Here is a 23,481-nt window from a genome sequence, read left to right as displayed (position 1 = left end):
TATGAAATGCCTGGGCCACCTGGTCCCAAGAATCCTGAAATTCAGTGCAAAAGTTATAATGTTTTGGGATTCATATTTATTAGCAACATCAATAGAGAAATAGCACTCTACTGTTATTCCACAATAATTTTTTAAATAGCCAGGTTATGAATAAAAAAGAGGCTTAGAAGTTTCCGCAAAAAAAAAAAAAAAAAAAATCAAAATTACTTGAGAACTATAGTGTACTCTCCAACTTCAAATAATTGGTTGGTTTAATTTACAGGCAATTTCTTTGAGTTGATGAGTAAAAAGTGACGAAACAGCCGTATTCCTTCTCGATTCCCTTTTTTCACAACTTTCCAGTTATTATCACTTCAGCAGAGCTAGATTGGGTTTGCTGTAATGAACAGGAAAAGTTCCGGAAGGGAGGGGAACCTGGGCAGGATGTAACAAGCTGGGCTTGAGGTTCTACCCTGGGGTTACAGTGGTTTTACCCTGGACTCCGCTACCCACTGACTGTCTTGAGACCCAGCTCAGACTTGGAGAAAGATAGGCTCAAAATAAAGGAGCTTCTTCACTGATTAAGTTTTAGTTCCACTTTCTTGCTCTCCCCCACCCCCCAAAAAACCTAGGCTGCATAGATGTGTGCATATGTGAATATGTGTGCAAGCACATGCATGTGTAAATGTGAGCAACAGAGACCCACACTCCATTTTAGAAAAGATCTTTATCAGAAGTCCTCATCTGGGATTTTAAATGAAGGAGGAAAGTTTTGTCTAATGAATTAGGATCTTAACAAGAATGCAAAGTTCATACACCAACACGCTTCATTTAACAAATCAGAGTTAGTGATTTTTTCTTTCCATATTTGAGAGTACTCTAGGAATATGATTGAGTTCTGCTTGTTAAGACTTCTTTTCTCAATATCAAGGAGAAATTGAAGACCCTAAAGAGGGCTGTTGCAATTCATAGTATATGTTCCAAAATAGCTTTTGTGAAAAACCCATTGTGAAAACCTAATTGAATGCAAGAGCAAAAGTGCTGAGGTAGCAGTGTGAGCTCTGAGTCCAGGTCATTGTCATTTAATTGACCTCTGGGCCTCCATGGTCAAGGGGAATAGTCTCTCCTACCTCAGTACTGTTCAGACAGGCTGAACCATTTTGTTTTAAGAGGGAGTGATTTTTCTTTTAATACTGTTGTTTGCTAACTAAATGCATTGTCTTAAGCTTTCCCATGTTGTGCTTCTGGGATATTTAGCCTCCTGTAAAAATAGCAGTGGGCAAGAAGCAGAAACTGCAGGCTTAATTCAGGTGTCAGTCAGGCTGCATCCCTAAGTCCAGGCTGTGGCATTGGATTGCACTACTTGTTTTCCAATTGGGTGCCCTCAAGCAGAGAGGGGACTGGGAGAAAGAGATCTAAGATTGCAGATCATAGATCGTACCTTCCTTCATTACTACTGGAAAAATGATTTGGTGATAATGAATCACTTATCCTTTATCTCGATTAAGGAAAGTATGTTTGGTTTGTTCTTTAGGAGAGCAGTGATCCTCAACGGGGGTATGGGGAGTACACCATAAATGAATGAATGCTGGATCATCTGTAGCAACCAAAAAAAAAAAAAATACTGGCTGCTTTATTTTTTTATCATATTACATTCATTTTCTGAACATACCTGTTAACATTTTTTTAGACGATGTGCCTGTAGAGAATTTAGATTCTCTATTGTGCTTATTAAGGGTATATATATTTAAGGTCACAAGATTTGTTTATCAAGGACGGATTTGGATCAAATGGTTGAGAAATATGTTGCCACAAATGCACTCTAGCTTTCTTTGATGTGCATGTGATTGCTTTGAGCGGGACCTGACCTGGTAGGAGAAACAGAAATAGGTAAAAATCTTCTCTTCAGATTATGATGATAAAATCAAACTTTTTTTGTCCTATTGAATATTTTTTAACTTCTAATTAATTTTTTCTCAAACTTTTTTTTTGTTTGTTGATAGACATTTTATTTATTTACTTATTTTTATGTCATACTGAGGATTGAAACCAGTGCCTCACACAAGCTAGGCAAGCGCTCTACCACTGAGCCACAGCCACAGCCCTAACTTCTAATTGTTTTATATTAAGGAAGAATGAGCACAGGTAACCAAAATATATCTCAGTGAAAAGCAACTTATTCTTATCATTTCTATTAAAATTTCACTGTTTTGAAGATTAAAAATTGTCCAAGCCCATGGACTGCCAGTTTTCATTTGATGTGTAATGAGAGAAAGGTTAGGTTACTGATAACAGTGTCATTGTCTAGTGCCAGTTTAGGAGCTCCTACATAAGGTACTCAGTAGGGTTGGACATTTTGGTCTAGAAGATAATAGGTTGAATTTTTAAGAAGTAAATTAATCCCAAGATTAATCTTATTTCTAATCTTTTCAAACATACCTCAGAGGCACAAGAAAATAATAAAGTGTAATTTTTTAATGTGTCCATTCTCTGAACATTTTATAATTTGCACTTATGGTTTTTAGTTGAGTTGTACTTTGTCATTATTCATTTAAAGTAGTATTGAGAAAACTACAGATTAGAAAAAGAACTGCTCTTTCTTTTCAAATAAATGTTTAAAATCAGTTATGTATATAATGTTAGGCTCTAAAAATGAGTTAATAAAATACTTCTACACTGAGAAGTTTATAATTCATTGGCAGAGTGAGCCAATTATACATACACATACAATTATAACATAGGGAAGATCCTAAGTGTCATGTGAGAAGTGTGAGCCATATAAAGTAAGCAAGCAAGAAAGTCCCAAAGTAGGAAGATCAAGAAAATCCACAAAAATATGTAAGATGCCACTGCACTTGGAAGGAGAGGTAGAAATTTCTGTTTCCTTGAAATGTAAGAGGGAAGGAGAGGTAAAGTAATAAACAATAGAGGCACAGGGGTGGGGTGATGGCTGGTGCACTTAGAAATGTCCAGTAGTTCCTATGCATTTTGAAAGCATAAGATGATTATGAAATACAGTCAGGAAAATATAAGATAAGAGCATCTCCATGAGGACCCTAACACTGAGAGAGTGTTTAATATAGTGACAATGACAAGCCACAGAAGGACTGCAGAGAGGAGGGGTGTGTTTGATCTCTTTTAGGGAGCTCTTGGGAAGATAAATAAGTTCACTCTAGAAATGCCTAGAAGTATAAAAATGCATTTCTCCACCTGATACTTTGGCTGCCATTTTTGTAAGAACATCCATCACTTTTCTAGAACTTTTGGAAAAGTAGAAATGGATTGTTTCTAAGATCCCATACAACTCATGTGTTCTCTGCCCATAGCTCTCTTTAACTGTGGCCTCTGCCATAGATAAATTAGGAAACATTGGTCTTAGTTTGTCTTTATTTACACCAGCTGTTCCAGCATAACTCTTAATAACACCCCTTTTCACTGTCAAAAGTACCCCAGTTCAGACAAATTACTTGGTTACTTTAAAAATAAAGACCCCATTTTTGTTTCAGTCTTTTCCCCAATACACCACTCCAAAATGAAAAAGTAGTCTAACTTTGCCTGTCACTAGATGCAATGATTTTGATATACCAGCCATAAACCATTTAGATTATTTCTCCCACTGTAAGAAATCATTAGGAAAGTAGAAAAGAGCACCTTTTAGCCGTGAACCCTGGAGAATCCACCAATCAAAGGAGGATTTTAGATGCTAATAGATGACTCCAGTATAAAATAGGACTAGTAAGAGACACCACAAGTTCTAAAAAGAGGAACAGAGTTTAAGGTGTTCATGATGAAGGTACAATTTCACATGGTCAGAAGACCAGAATTCATCTGAGAATGGGGAGGACCAAGGTTATTCTGTGTAGCATGTAGAAAATGAATGAAGACAAAAAGAACTGTACCAGATCCCATGAAGGAGCATAGTATATTGATTTAAAAAGGGAATGTGTTGATTTTAATGCTGGTCTGCATTTAATATGTCAAAAAGGGAAGCTTCCATTGAAACAGCAAGACAAGATCGTAGGGGCTGTTATCTCACTAAGAGCCAGGACCTTCATGTTTTTAAAGTATGAACAGTGTTCAGAATTCAGGATTCTAAACTTGCACTGCACTTTGTTGGCATAGTACAGTGAGAGTAAAGAATAAGACCAAATGATTGCTTGGGTTGGGAGAAGTAGAGGATTTCCTGCTCAGTTCCTTAGACTTTGCCAGAGACTGATAAGGCATCTTACCTTTTTTGAATCTTGGTTTATGTTTTAAAGTTAATCAAAATTAGGAACAAAATTCAGACTGATTCTCTATGTTAATTAGGAATTAAATTTTATTCGTTAAATATTCATCTTAGATATAGGATAAAAAAAAACTTTTTCTCTGGTCACTGTTGTAAATGCAAGTAGTAATGCTAAAGCTGAAGTATGGCATTTGTTTGAAATGAGAATCCCAACTGGGAAGTAATACTGTGACAGAAATACTAATGACTTATTAAATAACAACAACAAAAAAAAATTCCACCCTATTAAATCATCATCAACAACAAAAACTTCAGTATCACAAATGAAAAATCTTTGTCATAAAATTTTCAAATTTCATTTTGAAACAATAAAACATATTTAGGACTTTATATTTGAAGGGAAATATCAGGAGAACACATATCTTTACCCACATTAATATCCTCTCCTGCCACAGCCTCCTTCACCACTTCCATCTCACCCAGGAAGAAAACAGGCAACTTGAGAAGGCATTAATAGGCTAAGGCAGGAAAGATGAGGGGGGCCACAGCTAGGTGGCGGCAGTGATGTTGGGGCCACTGACTTGATTTAAAGCCAGGGAAGGGGTAGGAGGAAGAAGGTGATTAATAGGGAGACATCCAAGCTTGTACCTCATTTTTTTCTCTTCCTTACCAACCTGTTCCTCCACTTATAGGAACAGATTCTGAAAGTATCCAGTTTTAGCATGTGATTGTCCTTCTTTCCGCTTCTTTCAGACATTATGGAAACCACGAGGTTTTACCAAATGCCACATTGCTCTTCAGCCTCATTTGAATAAGTAGTGAGACTGAATTGTCTACAAAGGCTTTTCAGAAGCAGTACTTTAGACATCTCCACCTTTGATTCTCTTATTTAGGATGATAATGTAGCACATCTGCACTACACAAAACACATTCCTTTCTGGGGAAAAAGAAAAAAGAAAAAAAATTCTTTGAGATTTGTTTCTAAATTTATTCTGTTTGATAAAGCATAGCTTTATACACTATGATTTATAAATAAAAATTTTTAAGTTTCTTTACCAAAGACAATGTGAAATTGGACTGCTATGGAGATTTGCGCTAAGATGGCTTCACCAGATAATGCTCACCTGTCCATTTAAAATTCAGCAACTATTGCTAAGATAAAGCACATGTTCTAGGTGAGGGAATAACTGGCAAGAATAAAGCATTTGGGGTATGTTAGTGAATGTGTGTACATAAATGGATAAATTAATATTTCATGCAAAACTTGTAGTCAGGATTGCATCTTGCCTGGGTTTCTTAAATGGGGAAAAAATTATTTTTAAAAGCTGAAAGAGGGAATTTTGAATCAAGCTATGGTGTGTTGCCAGAGGCAGAAATTTATAAAACTCTCTTGTCAGCCATTCTGGAAACACTACAAAAGAAATAGTTCTACTTTCTTATTGGTGCTAAAGCCACTAATAGGTGCAGTTTAGTATAATACCCCTATGAGAATTACCACCCTCAAAAGTGAGCTCGCTTTGGACAGAACTCTGCACAGGCATTTTCTTTTTCCTTTTAAGCTTGCGCAAAACACCCAAAGGGGCCATTTCCAATCCAGGCAGTGATCTTTTTCAAGTTTATTCTTTCTCAGATCACAGAGACAATGGGAAATGTGCCCTGTTTACTCAAATCAGTCTGGATTAGTGTCACCCTATTGATGGAATCAGAATTAAAAGGAAAACCATTACCCTCTCAGAGCAGGACATCAGATGTTTTGGGAATGGCTTGATTACTTTCAAATAGACTATATGAAACTTTGTTACCAGACTAAGGTGGAGGACTCCACAGGCACACAGAGAGAAATGGTCATACTGGGTGAGGTATGAGTTCTTACAAGCCTTAGTAATTCCTAGGGAATTACTTCAACAATGTCCAGTGCTAGAAAGGCAAATTCAGAATAGTGAGATTTCAGAAAAGACTCTTTTCTAAACCTTTTTTATTCCCTCAACATTGCCACATCCAAGTATGTATCTACAGGTCCTTTCCAGTCATTAAGGTTCTGCCTTAAAGATTTCTCAGATCCCTCCCTTTTGAATGAGGCCTCCACCCTGTACACATTCTACTTCTCTGTATACCAGATGCCCTCTCCCTAGACTAAGGCTGTTGTAGAGTAGAGGATATGTCTATTTATCTCTGTATCCTATAATGTTCCCTGGATGTCTTGGGGACAAACATGGACTGCTGTGGCTTGAAATGGTATCTTCAGAAAGAAATATATCATAAGATATATGATATACACTAAGGAGAGACTATAACTAACCTATGCAAAAGAAGTAACGTGCTCCCATACATTACATAAGCTTTGTTCACCTGCCTGTTTTGCAGACAACAGAATTATATGGTTTTCCAAAGGCCAAATGATTTCTGTGAAATGCAGATGCTAATTCATCATAAGGGCAGGGGGAATAGAAATACTTTGGATTAGACAAAGGGGAATTAGGGAAGGGAGGGGGATGAAAACAGGAAAGATAGGATAATAATGTCCAATTCATTTTACTATGTGCATATGTGATTATGTGATCAATGTAATTCTACATAATGTACAACCATAAGAAAGAGAAGTTATACTCCATATATGTATGATATGTCAAAATACATTCTACTCTCATGTATAACTAGAACAAATTAATATATATATATATATATTGTTTTCATCAGCACATTGCAAGTCTTTTTTTTTTTCTTTTTGTTGATCCCAGTGTTATTTTCATTATACTTCCAGTGGGAAAATTTTACAGGGTAGTTTCCTAAGTATGAAAGAACTTGTACCCTAATAGGTAAAAAAAACTGTGAAATGTATGCTGCTTTCACATAATTGATTACCCATGAGGACAGAGAATGTGTTTGATTTAAAAAAAAAAAAAAAAAAAAAGCTGAACAGATTAGATTTTTATCATGCATTGCAATCACTTTTTAAAAGTGTTTACCTGAGTCAGTTTGTTCCCTGCATGTCTCCTGATCATCACCAGAGATGTGGGTGGTTTGATCTGGGTGAATAAGCTTGATGATTTGCAAACACTCTCCCCTTTTTATTTTCTATGGTGTTATTACTAATGGATGCCTGTGAAGTCTTGAAGTAAGTTTGCTCTTAAACATAGTGGCCCAGCCTTTTGTTTTTTCTTGAAGACACTAATGAGTTGTTATAATTATTAAACTGATTGATGGATTGTTGCTTTCATAGTGGGGTAAATAGATTGAAATGAATACTTAAGTGCCCTTTCAGAGTAGGAAATACCTTCCACATAGCTACAAACTTCAGTTTTACTTTGCTGTTAAAAGAGCTTAAAGGAACACTCCAATGATATGTAAGTCTCCATGTCTAATTACGAAGCATATTAAATAATTGAGAACTGTGTCTCTAATATAATAAAAAAGTATCAATCAGCAAAGCATTTGAATAGCAAACACTAATCAGAACTCTTGAAGCTTCGACCCTCAATTGAATACACTTAGAATAGTGTATACCCAGTAATATACTCCTTGTTTCATGCTTCAGTATTCTTGCAAATAAAAGCTCCTGTTTTGGACTCTGAGGATGTATTTTAAAGTCTGGAAAATGATGTCATGAATTTATATCATTTCCGAGAAATAGTTTTGAGTTGGATAAACTATAATCTTAGTTCCTCAAAACATACATTTGTAAGCCATTAATTAAGTCATTATTCTAAGCTAAATTCTGGCTAACTGGGCAGAAATCATGGAAATTAGATAGGGAGGAACCAATTTTGTGGCCTATATACGAGAAACTAAGTGTCACTCTTAAGTGTGTTTCCAGGTGATTTCTTTCCAAAGCAACCTGCATTGGTCATAATGGCCAGCAGTAGGAAATGAAAAATGATATGACCACAAAGTTTTGGATTCTTATTGCTGACCTAGATGCATTAGAAACAAAATCTAGATCATCAGGTAGAAAACACTGCCTTGGCACCAAAGTGTGTATGTGTTCTTTTTAAGGAAGTGGAAGCTCATTAGTAAACTTCTCAGCTAGGTGTGAGCTACCAGGTGTTACTCACTGTATTGTGAGTGACAGGACTGGCTATTCTGCTACTAGTTCCCATAAAAGCTGAAGGTAAAAGCACCATTCCCACCTACCAAGACAAGGTAAAACACAAAGGAAATGTCTTGGAGAGATTATTTGATGATACTCTATAATGTTCACCTGGCAATAATATATGAAGAGATAAATTTCATTTGGACACTTTTTTTCAAGATAAAAAAAAAAGCAACACTTAGTTGTTCTAGAACAAAAGGGATACTTTCTGAAAGTGATTTTATTTTGTAGTGTTTTTACATTTATTCTTTTTAAAATTATTTCCTGAGCATCTACTATGTCTCAGAAAGTCCAGGTACTAGGGATTTAGCACTAAATATGCCAAATATGGTCTTCTTAAATTGTGTATTAGAGAAGACCAACATCAGAAAATAATTTAGACAGATAGCCGATTTTAAGTATAATCATGTGATACACAGAGAATGTGCTAGGAAATGTGAAACACAGGAGCATAATCCACCTGGGCAGTAAAAGAAGGCTCCTGAGAGATGATGTTGAAGCCAAGAGTTGAAGGATGAATTGGGAAACAGTCAGGATCTGTGAAAGACTTGAGGATTGAAGGAGTTTACCTTCAGAAAACTGAAGGAAGGCCTATTTGTTGAAGGGGAGTTCCAAACAGCACCATTAAAAGACTGAATATGTCCATCTTGAGAGTCACATGACCAGAGTTGTTTGTTTCTGGTGGTGGGTTGGAGGAGCTGGGTCTCTAACTCTACAGATATATCCACTTTAACCCTGGTTAAAATTTTATACCCTGTGTTTAATGGGCAGGGAAAAAAAAAATCTGTAGATAGAAAAGAAATGTGCTTTCCTTGAATGTAACTTTTAGATAAAAATTCTAGGCAGACGTTCACATGTAATCAGAAATGAGGCTGCTAAAGCGGGTAATTGAGCCGGATTTACTGGTTTCACATTCTGGCTCTTGTTACTACCTTGGGCAAATTACTTAATCTTGTGGCGCTTCAGTTTCCTCATCTGTAAAAATATATGTAAAACATGGGATGATAATGATACCTATCTCCTGAATATTAAATAAATAAATACAGTTGAAAATGCAGTGCATTTCAATATTATGAGGCACATAGTAAGGACTCAGTAAGAATAATGATAATTGTAGCAGTAGTAGCTAATAAAGCAAATATTCTTCTCATAGAAAAGCTTGAATGTAGGTGCTAAATATGTGCCAGCTTTTGTTTGTTTGTTTTTATCCTTCATGTTCATCATGATTTTATTAGAATTGATATATTTTCAACTTCATATCACATTCACATTGTGTTAACTCACAATTTCTGAAATAGATTAGACAGATACACTAACAAAATTATTATTATTAGTTTTGGGGCTATTTTAAACTCACTTTAAAAATGGGCAAAGCAGTGGGCTGGAGTTGTAGCTCAGTGGTAGAGTACTTGCCTAGCACATGTGACGTACTGGGTTTGATCCTCAACACCACATATACATAAATAAAATATTGGTATTATGTCCATCCATCCACAACTAAACATATTTTTTTTAAAAAAAATGAGCAAAGTATTATTGCTGAGCTTCTAAAGCCATGGGAGATTTCTCCATATAGATGGCTGAGCTTTCACTGAAGATTTTGTTATTGTGTGCTTTCTTCTGACATTTACCATGTGTGCAAAATAAAGCCAGTAAAACAATTGATGGATATGGATTAAAAAAATGCCCTCAAAACACAAAATAGAGAAATGCATTTTTGCTTCTGCTTCAAGAAATAACTTCTTGTTTGAGTAAACTGAAACACTAAACATTTTTCTCTAAAATCTGGATCAAGAATTATTGAATATTAAAATGATAGGCTTCTGCTTTCTGTTAAGACTGTACTAGATTGGCAAATAATAATGTGTGTCAGATTTGAGGTTCCTCATGATTTTTATTTTGTTCATTTATTGTGGTTACTGAAAAGGAATACTTCTCAAATTTATTTTTCCTTAATTGAGCTCTAGACATTGTAATTTAGCTATACTTGCATCATGTTTTATCTTCAATACTTTTCCTACTTCCTGTCTTTTCAGATGCTATGTGTAATAATTGTGGACACATTTGTCCACCCAATTAGCCAACTTTGTCTGGCTTGCCAGTTAAGACTTTAGGGGATCTCTCTCCTAAATTAAGGAATCTTGACAGTTTATATAAGAACATAACACATTCTCATAACCCCTCTGCCTACTCTCTTTCGAGATATACGTATACTTAAATGCTTTTTATTCTAACATTTTGTTCATTATTAGGTGTGAGTCTATTGACTTTCCAAGCATTCACTATTTAGGATCATTTTACAAGACAAAAGCAGTGAAATACTTCATTTTTAACAAAATCTGGTTTTGAGAAAAATGTGATGGTAGATGCATTTGTAAGGTGGAAAGTTGGTGCTTTTGCTTGACATAATACAAATATCTTCTTGACCTCAAAGGGAGTGCTTCATGTTAATTGTGTTTAATTCTAGCATAAAACAAACCATCTTTCTTTGAGATGGGGCAGGTGGTTGAAGACTTAAAAATGACAAATATTTCTCCCTTAGGCAATACTTGTTGAAAATCACTATCCTGCTAATATTAGGGGAGGAAAATGTAGTACTGTCTGCTTAAGTATTATCAAATTAACACTTTGTAAAGCCAGGGTCCCAAAGAAAACTGTTTTCCCAGGAGGGACTACAGAATGTTCACAAAAGCTCCTCCATGATGCCTGAGGTGAAAGGTTATACCAGCATTCTAAAACAGGAGATTTAGTTTTGTTCAGGGAATTATTTATAAAGAGAAAAAAATCAGTTATGTTATGAACCTGTTTTCAAAGTGGTCTTATGGCGCTTTTTAAAAGTAGCCTCACAGAGATGAGCAAACAGCGTGTTAGAACTGATATATTATTTACATTGCATCATCAGATTCAGTCTCCTCAATTTTACATTGGTTTTACCTTTTAGGAAACTAAGGTCCAAAGTGTTAAACTATAGTGCCCTGGGGGACTCAGCCCATTAGTGGCAGTGTTGGGTCTTGGACCCCATGTCATTCCAAGTCTAAGTTCAGAGTTCTCTTGCATTATCAGGATCCACAGAGAAATGTAGGATTACTGAAACCGGTTCCATTCCCTAGCCTCATCTAACAGTCACTCCAGGATTATAAATACAGTTTCTTCCTAATGAAATTAGTAGTACAAGGAATTGTTTCCTGTATCAAGGATCTGTATGAATTGAGATAAATGATGATTATAAATCCCAATAGTAAACTCTCCTATAACTTTTCCGGTTCCTATTCCCATTTCAGTTAACCTTTTACCATTTGCTGTTGGCTTTGTTGCCATAAACTAGTTAGTGCAGATAGTAATATCTGGCCAAAAGGACTTATAATCTCTCTCTAATATTGATAAATTGGTGGAGAGATTTTCAGGAATACAAATTATACATAAGTACCTGTTTCTACTGTATTCTTCAAATGATTTGATTGGAATCCCTTTTTGGTGTTCAATCCTTTTATAAGTAATTAAGCCACAACTTTAAGAATAAATCTAGTTATTTAATATTGAGCACTGTTTATAACAATATATACCAACACATTATTGTTGCACTTATGAGAAGAAATATCAGGCTTATAATATATTCGAATTTGAAATCATTACAAAGACATAATGCAGGAAAAAAAATAAAATGAGCTGGATACAGTGTAGCACACCCATAATCCCAGTGATTCCAGAGCCTGAGGCAGGAAGATTGCAAGTTTGAGAACAGCCTGGGCAACTTAAGGAAGACCCTGTCTCAAAGTAAAAAGTAAAGGACTGGGATGTAGCTCACCAGTAAAAGTGCCCCTGGGTTCAATTTCCATACTACAATAATAATGGTGATGATGATAATGATGACAACAATAAATAAAATAAAATTAGAGAAACTGTATTTATAGGACATTTTAAAAGATCAAACAGAGAAAATCATGTCCTCTCTATTGCTATTTTAATTTCCAGCATCTGAACTGAAATTTAGTGAACAGATCAGTCTGTAAAATATTGAGAATGTAAAAGAACTTATGAACAAAAAATTAAAACAACCAAAAATAATGAATAAAACACTCTTCATTATATTAGGGAACTGATGCTTATATTTGTTCTTTTTCATGGTGAAAACAAACAGCTTTAATATTCAGACCTGGGTGCACCCATGTTTCAGAACACTCTGAGAGTACTCTGTGATGCCTGGGATATGCTAAGTCCCTGCAACCAAAGTATGCTTCTGCCTTCCTATTAAAGTTGCCTAGTCTGTGATGAACTTGAATATATTCCAGTTCTAAACACTTCTGATAGTAGACTTGCTGCCTGGACCTAAACTATTTCAAAGTTCTTTCATAGGAAATAAGTTACCTTTTAAAATTAGAGAAAATAATTTTCTTTTTTTTTTTCCACTTTATTGGGATTACAGAAACTATTAGACAAATTGTATTCATTTTCTTCTCCCATACTTTGTGGAAGAAGATTGCCTCCTCTTTTGGATATGATGGGATAGATATCTAATATTGTCATGCATTCATATTTGTATGCCTGTAAAGTGTGTTTAGGTTATTCTGAGATCAAAGTACCTTATAGTTAGAGAGGGAGAATTTACTTACTTTTTACTTCAAATGTTCTAATAAACTTTGTTTAGATAAGAAACACATGGGACATATGGGGCCAAACAGTGTTCTTCCAAGGGCAGTTTTTATGGCCGATGTGAAAATGTTATGTTCTAATCCCTGATACTCTTACTTGTCTTTGTCAATAAGCATTGCCTTAATATCCCATAAATGCATTTTTCCCTCTGTGTTTATAAAATTAATGGCAATTAAGAAGGGGCCCAGGCATTGCTGCCTTCCCCCTACCAACTTCACTGTGGTGGAAAAACGAGAAGTAGATATTATTCACTGACCTGGGTGAGGGCTAGCTTCATATGCATGCAAACCATGGAGTTAGTCAAACAGGGACTGTCCCCTGAAGAGTGATGTGCTTTGCTTAAAGCCCTACTATCACTGTTTCAACATTCTTAATAATTGATGAACAAGAGATCCTGCATGCTCATTTAGCATTGTACACTTCAGGTTATTTTCTTGGTCCTATCACGTGTTCTTCTTTACTATGTTGCTGGGCCCTTGGCCTACAATCATACTCTGTCAACACATGCAATCTCTCATTTAATCAAAGAAATAAGCAAATGAAAACCTTTTTACAAAACTAGATATTTAAATGATTAACTTCCAAAGAACTGTTTCCTATGGTGGGCTTTTGACTTATTGATTTTTGGTACATTGAGAAAAGTATCCAAGTAGATTTCCAGTCGCACAGTTCTTACTTGGATGTTTTTGTTAATTTTGAACTAAGTAGTGCTGGTTTTATGTTTAAAAAAAAGAATTGAGTATAATGCTCAGGTTCTGTCTTTAAAGTGTTAATTTGGAAACATTTCAATTGAAATGTGTTTTCTCACTTTTATTTTGGATAATATGCTATTTTTTTTTTTTTGCAATATTGAGAAATGTAGCTTTATCATATGAATTGAAGCATTAGCATTAGGAAAAAGTTCCATTGTTTTTTAAGAATAATATGTTACTTGGAATTATAAAGAATTTTAAAACATGGCATTTAAAAGTAGACCCATCAACCCCCGCTCTCACTGAGCTTTGGATACAGTTTCTGCCTCTTTGGTGCCACCCAGTATGTTCAGTTTTGTTGTGGTTGCAGGGGTCTTCTTTGTGACTCTTTGGTAAATGGAATTTCCCTTTCTCTTAAGTCTTTGGAGAATGGGTTAGTGTTTACTCACTGTCTTTTAAAGCTGGGCCCCAAACTTTTCCCTTTATACATATTGGGGAAAAACATTCCAAGGGCCCCTGCTTCTTTGTTCTCATCGGAGCCCACAATTAGCTGTAGTTCCTTCCTGTAGCAAGGAGGCGGAGGAAGGGGTGGTCCAACAGTCATTTACTGCCTGCGAGAAAGTGCTCAGCCAGTTTCTTTGTCCTTTTTGTCAGGGACGGCTGCCTCCCTAATTGTACTGCTGTAGGGAAGCACGTGCCTTTGGGTGCATTATCTGATTCCTACAGGAGGTTAGGGAGTGCTTTGTATACTGACCCTTAACTTGAACACAAATAATATCTTTTCAACCCCCTTTCCAGGCGGTTGCCTCAGGCTTGGATACCTAAGAGCTTTAGTTCAGCCAGGGGCGTGGACACATCTGTACCAGACTGGGCCTCAGGTTTTATTTTCCTTCTGTAGTTGCTTTACCTATAGTTCTGCCACACCTGTCAGGAGGGGAAGCCCAAGATGGAGGATAGGAGAGGGGCAGGAGCTATAGAAGTCAGAGGGGAGAGAAGGCGAGACCAACAGCTGCTCTTGTCAGCAAGGGGATAAGTGTAAAGAGATTAATAGTTATTTGCAGAGCAAATGGGGAGGTGGCATTCAGCAGTGGAATGCGAATGCATGAATGTCATGGAATGGGCGTGCAACTATTAACATTTAGACAGATGCTCTCTGGACTGAATGGAATGGCTGAGTTCCTTTCTCCTCCTCATGTAAAAAGAATTAAAGTTAAATAGAATAATTTTATTATACTTAGAGTTTAAAATTTAAAAAGAATTCCAAGCCCCTCTTTCTTAGTGAGTTTGTTCTTCATGGTTTTCCTCAGCTTGAAGAGGTATTCCAATGGAAGAGCCAGCTTTCTTGCTTCTTTAACAAATGCGTAATGATAGGGCTGCCTTCTTCTTGCTTTTGATCTCTCCCTATTTCAATAACCTGAAGAAAATATGAGATTCCCATGTGTCAAAGGGCTTTACAAAGGGAAAACTGTTGCTTCTTCTGGAAATGTGCTCAATTAAACTAGGCTTAGGACCCTGACTCAGCTGATCAGGCCCTGGATGTGATGGCCTGGTGTGACAGAGCCCTGGACTCAAAGCAGGTTTAGTCTCTAAATTTCTACTCTACTGATTAGCTGATGCTTCTTACCTCCCCTCTCTGGTAGTCATATAATAAGTTGTTCTGTAGGTGAAATGGGAAGAAATTAATCTGTTCTTTTCACAAACATCTTACTGAGTCCTTGACACTAATGCTCAGGCCCATTCACATAGAAGACATGAAAGAAGCTGGCAGATGGAGTGACAGGAGCTGATGCACTTCTGAACCATATTGAGCAGAGGATTTTATTCATGATTAAATTGTGATTCCCTTGTACATGTTCTACTCTAGTAAAATACAAAGAGCTGCAAAGAAAAAAAAATATTTTTTATTTTAAAATTTAGACCAGGTTTAGATGATACAGTAGAACTTTACTTTAAAACATATAGTTGAAGTTGGGCACAGTGGTGCAGGCCTTTAGTCCCAGCTACTGCAGAAGCTGAGGCAGGAGGAGCACCTTAGCCCGGTAGTTCCACACCAGTCTGGGCAACGTGGCTGGAAACTCATCTCTAAATAAATTAACTAATTAAAAATATTTACATAAGATTTTCCTTTACCTGCTAGCTACCCATTCCCCCCCAGTCTTTGTGACACTAGTTTGTGGGATGGGATTGAGGGAACATTATTGGTGCTCTGGGATAGAATTTGGAAGTATAAGAGCAAGAAAAAACTTGAAGATTATTTCATTTTGTCACATATGGATACACACACACTCGAATATATATATCTCACTTGCCCAGTTTGATGGTCTTCCTCACCCACTGGGGTTTCTCCCAATTCCAAATTGAGATGTTTCCTGTTCTTTTTACCACCTTCCCCGTGTGTGTGTGTACATACATGAATGTCATGGAATGGGCGTGCAGCTATTAACATTTAGACAGATGCTCTCTGGATTGAATGGAATAGCTGAGTTTGCTTCTGCTCCTCATGTAAAATAATTAAAGTTGAATAGAATAATTTTATATAATACAATATATTATTATATTAACCATATAATAATACATGCATATATATAGTTTTACATATATATAAAACAATATGATGCTTAAATCCCTTAAATGTATCAAGTGGTCTTTCTCATTCTGAATACTATATGCCCCCTCCCTAGGGGAAGTCACAGCTCTGGTATAGTGCTTCTTTGTTTTGAAGTATCCCTAAGCATCTTCTGAGCACAGTGCACTTTTTTTGCCTAGTCTGTGAATAAGCATGTATTCTACTTGCAACACTCTTGAGGATACCCAAAGGCATCATAAGAAACCTGTGAACTGTGAAGATCATTACAAACATAGGCCTCCAACTCCTCTTGACATTTCTGTGCATCACAGATTGCCTGTTTTACTTTTCATGTGAAATCTTTGCTTCTTTAGAAATACGCACCACATGACGCCTGTTTTGGAGTATACTGATCTTGGCTTAGATGGCTGATGTTAGGGTTTCTGGGTGTTCTTGCAGCCACAGTACACGAACCTGGGGCTCCTAAACAGCATGGACCAGCAGATTCAGAACGGCTCCTCGTCCACCAGCCCCTACAACACAGACCATGCGCAGAACAGCGTGACAGCGCCCTCGCCCTATGCGCAGCCCAGCTCCACCTTCGATGCCCTGTCACCGTCGCCGGCCATCCCCTCCAACACTGACTACCCGGGACCGCACAGCTTCGATGTGTCCTTCCAACAGTCGAGCACTGCCAAGTCTGCCACCTGGACGGTAAGATCCCCGGCATACATTGCCATCTCGCCTTGCCCAGTACCAGGGTCTTCCTCATCCACTGGGGTTTCTCCCAATTCCAAATTGAGACATTTCCTGTTCGATTTACTAAGTTGCCCCAAACCTACCTCTACAGCTGCACACAGCACCCTGAGTTAGTTCAAATGAATACTAATTTAAAATGTTGAAAGAAAAAGAAAGAAAACCTTTCTTTATATAACTTTTCTAAGAATACATATTCTTTCAAAAATTAAAAATGATTTATTCTATTTTACAGTTTATAATGCATTCTAACACAATAATGGCTCAAATATAAGGGAGAAACTTACAAAGCTGGTTTTAACAGGCTGATCAAAGAATGCTCCAGACCAAAATGGCATGCATGTTTATAAAAAAAAAAAAATTAACATTTACATGGATTATACAAATCTTCCAAATATACTATCTTATTGAAAAATAACTTTAGAATTATTTTCACAATTCTTTTTCTCTGTGGAAAAATATGATTCTTTGAAATTTTTTTTTTCATTTTTACCCTTTATATAGTATCTTGTTCACTATAGACTGGATTCCAGTGGTACAGAGTTTATTAAATTATCTACACTCATAATGTTGACGACATTCCAGCACAATTTCACATCTGTTCCCTCATTTTGATCTCACATCTTTGTGAAGTAGGTAGGACCATTTTATAATTCCTGTTGTGCTAGTGAGGAAAGCTGAAGAACAAGGAGATTAAGTTGGATAAAAATCCTGAAATTTACAGAGGCTTTTGTGTACCTGGGTGGATTTCTGATGTCCGCCCTCCCCATTGTATCCTTTCCTTTTCCACTATTTCACATCAGGGTATCTGTCACAAAATTGTCCTAAAACTTATTTTATTTTACTGTGTTCCTTTTATGGTGTGCAAAGTGGTTCTGTCACAGCTCATATTTCAACCATGAAGTCTAAGTAGCAGCTTAAAACTCTGTCTTTGCTCCACATGTTGCTAATCAATTGTGTGATAATCTTTAGTCTATTTTGTATTTATAATCCTGGAGATGGATACTGCAGGTGAGTAACTTAAGAGTTACAGGCCTCATATGGATGGTTGATTGATCTAAGTAAGATTCTGAGACCAGGATGACCATTTTGTAAAGGGGACACATGTGGCTTAAGATGGTGATCACTAGTTGGACATTTATAATCACAGCTCTTCAAAGCTAACCGCTACTTGCTTGCTTTACTGAGTCAGGACTCCACTGTATTATGAATGGACTTGTCTGAGAGGATGATGGGCATATTGAGGCCACTAAAAGAATAACTTCTTCCCTTCTAAAATCATGTAAGAACCATGGGGATGAAGCTTGCTACAAGTACATCAGATCAATCCCATCTCCTCACAAAGAAATCTTAAGGTCTTTCTGCAGTTAGCACATTCCCCAGCCATCTTCATTCAAAGTTCTTCTCTGAGAGAGTGTATTGTCTCACAAAAAGCATTGGGGATCTCCACCTAAATAACATAATAGAAAGAAGATAAAGAAATTTTGTGTAATGCATTGGTACAGTTTCCTTCCAAATAACAGCAGTAATGTCAGTACCATGAAAAAAAGCATAGGCACTTGGGTGTTGAGAAAAGAGTAAAAATTAAGAGCTGGAAAACATGGATTCTAGTCTTGATCTTCTGTGTGACCTTAATTAATCACTTCATCTTTCTGGCATTCAGCGTGTGCATCAAATTGGGATGAAAACAGTGAACGTACTATGTTTTCTGATAGTCTTAATAATCAGCACAGGAAGTTCTGAGAAAGAATTTGATTATAATCAAGTATTTTGTCTGCCATTCATGAGCAACCTTTGCTAAGTAATTTGCGTCTTTTGGATTTCTGTTTGTCTACTGCCTACTTTGTAGATTTTAGAGAAGATGCTTCATACTAGTACATTGCATGGTGTTTACATTTTAATTAAGTTTCTTTCTTGCTTACAAGTAAGCAATTATTTAGGCTTAGTTGCATTTCTTATTTTAGGCTTAGTTGCATTTCTTATTTTAGGCTTAGTTGCATTTCTTCTAAATCTAGGACACTTGAACCCTTGTCTGAGTAGCTGCACCTAAGAAGATATTCTCTTCTTAGTCATGGATACCTGTATATACCATAGCATCATGTAGCACTTTGGGCCAGTTTATATATCCTTACATATATACAAAGTCCTCAAATTTTTGAAAATATTTTCTCATATATTTATCTCAGCTGAGCCTTATGACAACGTCTCTTATCGCCAGTTTTATAAACGAGGAATTCAAGGAGTAAAACTTGCAAGGCTAATCACCAGCCAAGGAGGAAGATGAATATAAGGCCTACCTCTTAAGTTCAGGTTTCTCCTCCATCCTGCCTGGACTCTCTTTTTGGTTGATGGAAGGGTGGGGACACAATGGAGCAGACAGGCCCTGTGTAGTGTGGTGCTGTCCTCTTGTATCCTTAAGCCCAACTGCTGGAGGATATGTTTTTGGTGCTATATTGCACATCTATTTTTCTAGCCATCTGTACTTTTAAAGCAACTTTTTAAAATAAAATGATACATTTTAGAATTGCTCACATACTGTTATTTGGGTGACACCATACTTACTGTATAGTCTTCTGATAATTATTCAAGAATCTTTCTTCTACCCTTCATCACTTGTTATCCAGTCCTGTTGAATTTGCCCTTTGAATTTTCTGGTTTTTCTCTCAGAATTGCTGTCAAAATATAACTAACATATTTAAAGCATATACGCATTTTTCCTTTGCTTTTTTCGAATTAAAATCATAAATGTGATTATGGTTCCAGTTCAATAAAAATATGATATTTATTTTAAACTTCCTTCAATGAAATAAAGTAAAACGATAACTTTATTCCATAGTATCTATTTTATATACACATATACTTACAAAGTAGTACTCAATTTAAGATTTAATTTCAGATTTTATTTTTCCACAATTTATCACTAGTCATAGAGGCCTATCACTTAATACCGTGTGCACTGCTTATCTTGTATTTTAGTTGGAAATCATCAGCCTTAGGACAGTTGAAAAAATGATGGTTTGGACATGGCAAGAAAACCAAGTGTAGATAGACTTCAACTTTCGAATTTTCTAGTAGTGTATGGACTTTCCCTTCAAATTCAATCTCTCTAAACCTTACTTTTCTCACCTACAAATGGGTATGTTAATATTTTCTTTTTCATGACAATTTCACAACCAGTAAATTTGTCTCTCAGTGCCTGGCTAGTCACAGGCATACAGGTATTCATTGAGTCTGAATTTGAATCCTGTTATTTCATGAGTTTATTATAGTTTCCTTGAGGGGTCCATTGCACCACAGGTGATAATCTGAGAGAATGTGAAGTAAAATGTCCACTACCTTATTTTTTCTTAAATGTTTTTGGTCCATTAACATGTATACTCCAGCCCCAAGGAGCTGTGATACCATCCACTATACATATACATGGCCAGGTGATAACCTGCTCTCCTGAATACAGGGCTGAAGCTGGCTGCACTGCCTTCTGAGCCAGCCCAAGTGGGGCCTCCTTGCCAGCACTAGGAAGGACCCTTCCCAGATTTAAATACCAGTTAACTTCAGGCATCTATTCCTTGCTCTTAATTTTGCTTTATTTATGGGGATATCTTTCGTATTCTTCTGTATTAAATAAAAAATAACAATCGGCTTCACTTATTTAAGAGTATGCATATTAATCTACAGTGACAAACTTGTAGAATAACCTAAACACCATGGCAGGACCAATTCAATAAACTGTAGCCTATCCATATATCAATATGCTGTGAGGCCATTAAACAGAAGCATACTGATTTGAAATGCTTTTGGAGGAGCTGGAAGGTCTTTCCATGGCACCTAATTGAAAACTCAGAGCCGGGGAGAAGAACCCCACTCCTGTGGCAGAGTGCTTTGTATTGGACTCCAGTGGCAAAGCTTTGTGTCAGTCTGTCTGTCTTGATTACTAGCCTCACACACCTTTAATAGTTTGAGAATTATTTTTGCACAGCCCATGGCTCACAATACTCTTTGTACATACTGTGGAAACCCTCAAAGTATTTTGTTATTGTTAGTTTTTTTTATATATATATTTTGTTGTGCTCAGACTGAGGTAATGAGCCTGCATTTAGGGTGAAAGATCACTTTTTCCTCTTCTGTCTTTATCTTGTCATGGACTTCAAGTTCTTTAAGGTAGATGCTCTGACCCAGGGTGGAGCACCATGTCAGATATAGGGTAGACCCTTTAATGAAGATTTAAAAACGTTTCCTTGTCTCTTCATGGTTAAAGGAAACAATTGTAGTTTCAAAGAGGAGCCTTCAGTTCTGACCCTGACTCTTAATTGTCCATGAATTTGGTCCCTTCTGCCTCTGCCCATGATTTATAGAGAGCATTCTCCCTTTGCACATCCTAATGATGCCAGACTCCTGACAAGTTCAGAGCATTGAAGAATCTGCCTTGAGCAAGTGGAGAGATTAGGGAGGTGTCCTTTGAAAGGGGGAACAGCCAGTTCCAGGGAGAGTTCCATTGATCCCAGCATATTGTTGCATTCTTGCAAACTTGTTCCCTTTGGCTCTGCAGACAGGCAGCTGAGATGTGTGGCCCACCCTCCCTGTCATCAGGTTACCTGTAATGTAAGACTTTTAGAAAAAGGCTGCCAGCTTGGCCGAAATCTAATGCAAGCCAGCGCATTGCATGGTCCTCTGGAATGTAGACTCTTAAGCATAGTCCATCAAAGGACGTGATGTACATACAAACTTTTCAACGGTAAATATGATTTATCAGCTTCCTTTCACAAAGGAAGCACTTCTGGCCTGGGGATGTAGCTCAGTGGTAAATGGCAGGCTTAGCATATATGAGGCCCTGAGTTCAATTCCTAGCACCACCAAAAAATAAAATTTTTTAAAAAAAAGAAAGAAAAAGAAAACAGGAGCACACTCCCCTCAAAAAATCTGAGCCTTAATTGGGGCTTTATCTAACGTAGTTGAGTGGCTCTTAGATTGTACTGGTGAAGGACAGGAGAGAAATTAGTAGCTTGTGTCAGTGATACATTTGTTCATAATGAGGCTTTTTTTCACTCTTTGCCCTAGCTGTTTTGTAAAGCACCTGAGGTATGTATAGAGATGAATTTTTGTAATCCTCTCATGATGATGAAAATGGTGACATTGAACATGTTGAGCCAGTATCCACGCTGTTCCTCACTCAAATTCACAGAATACTGAGGAAGAATGTCTATGTGGTGATTCTTGGTGATGGTTCACGTCACTTATTTCTAGGGTTGGGATTTATAAATGTTGATGGTAAGGCCTGCTACTGCTGTTCTGGTCCAGAACAAGATACCTATCTGCACACTTGCCTGAATTCACTTAGATCAATTAGAGAAGTCAGTTTCATTTAATGTTTATCTCCCTCCCACACTGTTCTAAGTGATTTGTTGACTACACCATGGGATTTCTCTTTAAAAGAAAATTTTTATATTGAGTTACTATATATGAATATTATGAGGACTGACTACTTATTCAACAAATAAATTTTAAAAATTAAATAAAGCTTCTATTAGTTTTTTTTGTTTACTACAAAAGTTCTTTTTGGTTTTTCTCTTACCTTTTCATTGTTCTTTTTTCTTAAGTTCTCTATCCCTTCTTTCCTGTCTCCTATTCCTTCCCACCTTCTCCTCTTTTCCTCATTTACATTATTAGTAGTGGCCAATTTGGTATTTGTCGGTATCAGCAACTGCTTGGTATCTTGTTTTTCTACTTTCCTGGAATGATGGAATAATATGGAGAAGATTATCATATGAATTAATCATCATAGACATTTTCCTCAAGATCAGGATTCAGATCATCAGGCCCTTTGCATTCAACAGATCATTTTGACTAATGATAGGCTGCCTCAGAGGTAGAAAGCTCAGATGCCATTGGGGAAACAGGATGGCAAAAATGAGCCAAATGGTGAATTCAGGGACTGTGGCAGGAGGAACTTGCATACCCTGCTTATAGAGTCATCTGCTTGACAGTTCCAGACTATTATGTGGGGGAAAGTTGGCTTAGCTTTAAAGACCGATTTTTAAAGAGCAGCTAGAAACTCGGGTTTTTATGTGATTTCCCCAGATCTTTAAATAACAGTAAAGAACTTTTTTTTAAGCTTTAATACACTCCAGGACTAACAAAAACAGTAGGCAAGCTGAATGCCATCCTGTGCAATGTGTTAACAGTGACTAAGGACGGTTGAAGTTCAAACAAAATAACTGTAAGCTAAAGCCAGCATCCTAGGAAGGCTTACTAGTAGTTGTATTTCATTCAGAAATAATAATTTCATACTCCTTTCAAAAGAAATGTGAACTATCCTCTTGCAACATTTAGCTAAGCAATGAATTATCAGAATATTTTTTTTCTCAGTTTATTCTTAGAGTAAATGTCCTCCCTAATTTCCCATTACTAAAATTTTATTTTATAAAAAAAGGTCTGATATGCAGTATTGAATACTTGACATAGATTATTTCGTTTGTTTTTGTTCTTATCATTAGAGAATTTACAGAAACTCCATAATTTAACC

At 36.6% G+C, this 23,481-nt stretch overlaps 1 protein-coding gene across 6 annotated transcripts in view; it reads left to right on the top strand.

The window, feature by feature from the left end:
- The window catches only part of Tp63 (tumor protein p63), a 218,491-nt gene that overhangs the window by 126,032 nt on the left and 68,978 nt on the right, over positions 1 to 23,481 (top strand). For all 6 annotated transcript variants that reach the window (XM_058585060.1, XM_046462639.2, XM_046462640.2 and 3 more), the window contains one exon: positions 16,665 to 16,919. In XM_058585060.1, the coding sequence (XP_058441043.1) occupies positions 16,665 to 16,919 (255 nt within the window). The remainder of the gene's footprint in view (positions 1 to 16,664; positions 16,920 to 23,481) is intronic.

The sequence above is a fragment of the Marmota monax genome, unplaced genomic scaffold (genome assembly GCF_021218885.2).
Source record: "Marmota monax isolate L192 unplaced genomic scaffold, Marmota_monax_Labrador192_F-V1.1 WCK01_AAM20220418_F8-fsc00100, whole genome shotgun sequence".
In the NCBI taxonomy this organism is placed as follows: Eukaryota; Metazoa; Chordata; class Mammalia; order Rodentia; family Sciuridae; genus Marmota; species Marmota monax.
The sequence above is the reverse complement of the archived record's forward strand: the minus strand, read 5'-3'. Positions and strand labels throughout refer to the sequence as shown.